At 41.8% G+C, this 2,512-nt stretch overlaps 1 protein-coding gene across 3 annotated transcripts in view; it reads left to right on the top strand.

Annotated features, from left to right (window-relative positions):
• PIGN (phosphatidylinositol glycan anchor biosynthesis, class N) overlaps window positions 1-2,512 on the top strand; it is a 150,680-nt gene that overhangs the window by 115,064 nt on the left and 33,104 nt on the right. For all 3 annotated transcript variants that reach the window (XM_011953602.1, XM_011953604.1, XM_011953605.1), the window contains one exon: window positions 1,737-1,789. In XM_011953602.1, the coding sequence (XP_011808992.1) occupies window positions 1,737-1,789 (53 nt within the window). The remainder of the gene's footprint in view (window positions 1-1,736; window positions 1,790-2,512) is intronic.

A 2,512-nucleotide genomic window follows, 5' to 3' on the forward strand; every position in this document is an offset into this window, starting at 1 on the left:
GTTAATTTTTAACCCTTCTCTCAGATTAAAAATGAAAGGAAAAGGGGGAGGGAAGGAAGGAAGGAAAAAGGAAATGCAGCTTTTCTATTGGGAAGGTGTTAATCAAGATGTGGCTGCAATAAATGAGTTCTGATGCAGGTAGGTAGGCCTCCCTTATTAACAAAAAGAGGAACCTATTTTATGTCTACAAGTTTGGGGAGTTCCCAAGACCACCCTCAGCTTTAGTAATTCACTAGAGTTCACAGAACTCACTGAATGCTGTTATATTCATTTACAGTTTATTTCAGGCCATAGGGCAGAGTCCAGGACACGAAATTCCGAGTTTCTGTTTCTCCCTGTGGAATCAGGACAGCATTAGCCTCCCACTATTGATGTGCGACAGTACACATGGAGTATTGCCAGCCAGGCTTACCTAAGCTTTGTTGTCCAGACTTTTTAGTGGGGTTTGATCACATACTGCCTACCTGGCTGACCTTTAATCCCTTCTGGGGATACAGCTGGTAATATGGCCCAAAGCCCTCATCATACATCACATTGTTAGACTCTCCAGTGGCCAAGACCTCAGGCAGAACCTTCTATAAGGCATGACATTCCATGACATTCCAAGGGCCTAGAAATCGCCGCCCAGTAGCTGAGAACAAACACCAGCGGTCTTTTTGGGTAAGGTTAATTCATCACCATATAACATCCCATGCCAGAAGTAACTAGGAATACCAGTAAGGGTAGCTTCCCAAATCAGATTCCTTATCACTCGGTTTAGATAAGAGTATTTTTGTGTGGTATTGAACTGTTATTCATTGTATTTCTGAAACTGACCACACATTATGTGAGAACAAATCAGTTTTCAGTTTTGTGCAAAGTGACAAACAGACATGTTAATAGAAGAGGGTTGAATTAATCAGAATTTCAATTCTGATTAATTTTGTATAAAAAAGATTGCCTAAATTAACTTGAACAGTCATTTGTGATATAGCTTCTGCCCATTTGATTGGCATCTTCTTTTACCTCTCCATCCTTATTTTCTCTACACCATCCTCACTTTGACACTACCAAGCTCTCTATGAACTCTTGATGTGTATATAGGCTATTCCCTCTGCCAGAAACTTCTTTCTCTCCAAACCTCCTTTCATCTGACTCCTACATTTTACTTAGATTTCACCTTCCATTGGGAAGCCTTCCCTTCCATCCTAATCAGGGTATGAACCCCTTCCTCTGTTTCTATAATTGCCTATATTTTCCAATGATAGCACTCCCTCTGTCCCCCGCTTACACACACACACACACACACACCCGATAATTTGACTGAATTATTTAGTAGAGCCTATGCCTTGTGAGGAGGAGTTTATCTCCAGCACCTAAGACAGTGATTGGCACACAGTAGGTAGTCAGTACAGTAAATATTTGTTGATAGATGGATGACATGACATCTTTCCATCGACATCTTTAGTATTTATCTAGTTTTTTTTTTTTTAATTGACGTTGGCTTGTTCTTTATTTCTAGTTATTCAGAAATGTCACTTTTGTGTTCATTTGATTGATAATTCTATTTCTGGATTTTAGACTACTGCTAATTCTAATACAAGCAAAAGTTTCAGTAAATGACATATTCTTGTTGACTACAGTCAGCTAGTGATTGTTAGAGTCAGAAATCTGAAACATATAGTCCTAAAATAACTTTGTTTTTAGACTGAATCTAAATAGGTTTGTTTTTAATTGAGCCTTTTTTTTTCTTACAGCATTTTTTCTTCTTGGTCAAGGATTATGGCAGCTGGCTTGATATTGGGACAAGGTATAGTATATATGGTCATGCATTGCTTAACAACAGGGATAAATTCTGAGAAATGTATTGTTTGGCAATTTCTTCTCTGTGCAAACATCACAGAGTATATTCACACAAACCTAGATGGTGTAGCCTACTCCACACCTAGGATATGGTATAGCCTATTGCTCCTAGACTATAGACCTGTACAGCATGTTATTATACTGAACACTGTCCCGACCTTATATAGGCTGGCAGGGGAAGAGGTTGGGCCAGGGCGGTGACGGGGGCCGGGTCTTCTCAAATTACAATTGCGCATGCGCCGTGGGTTTGTAATTTTCCCGGGCGCGGGATCGCACCTGCGCTGTAGGCTGCATATCTTTCTGGGCGCGCAAAGGTCGGCGCGCGCGGGAAAGGTTTGGGCTCGCGCAGGAAAGGTTTAGGTGCGCGTGGGAACAGTTTATAATGAAGAACCCGGAAATGTGCCATTTTGTCTCCGCTTTGCGGAGATCAAGCAACAGAGGTCGGCTAACTCCTGGCCTTATGGCTCCGGACAGGTCCCCCTTTTTTATATATGTAATTGTGGCTAGAAGATTGTCCCTCGGGAACTGCGCCTGTCTTAGGTTGGAGTAATACATCTCATCACTGGTACCCGTCATGGGATTAGGCAGTAGCTTATGACGGCCCTCCTGTCTTAGGTTAGTGAGAGATGATGCTCTCTTACCCATCATTGGCTGTCCAGTTCAGCGCATA

The sequence above is a fragment of the Colobus angolensis genome, unplaced genomic scaffold (genome assembly GCF_000951035.1).
Source record: "Colobus angolensis palliatus isolate OR3802 unplaced genomic scaffold, Cang.pa_1.0 Scaffold369, whole genome shotgun sequence".
NCBI lineage: Eukaryota > Metazoa > Chordata > Mammalia > Primates > Cercopithecidae > Colobus > Colobus angolensis.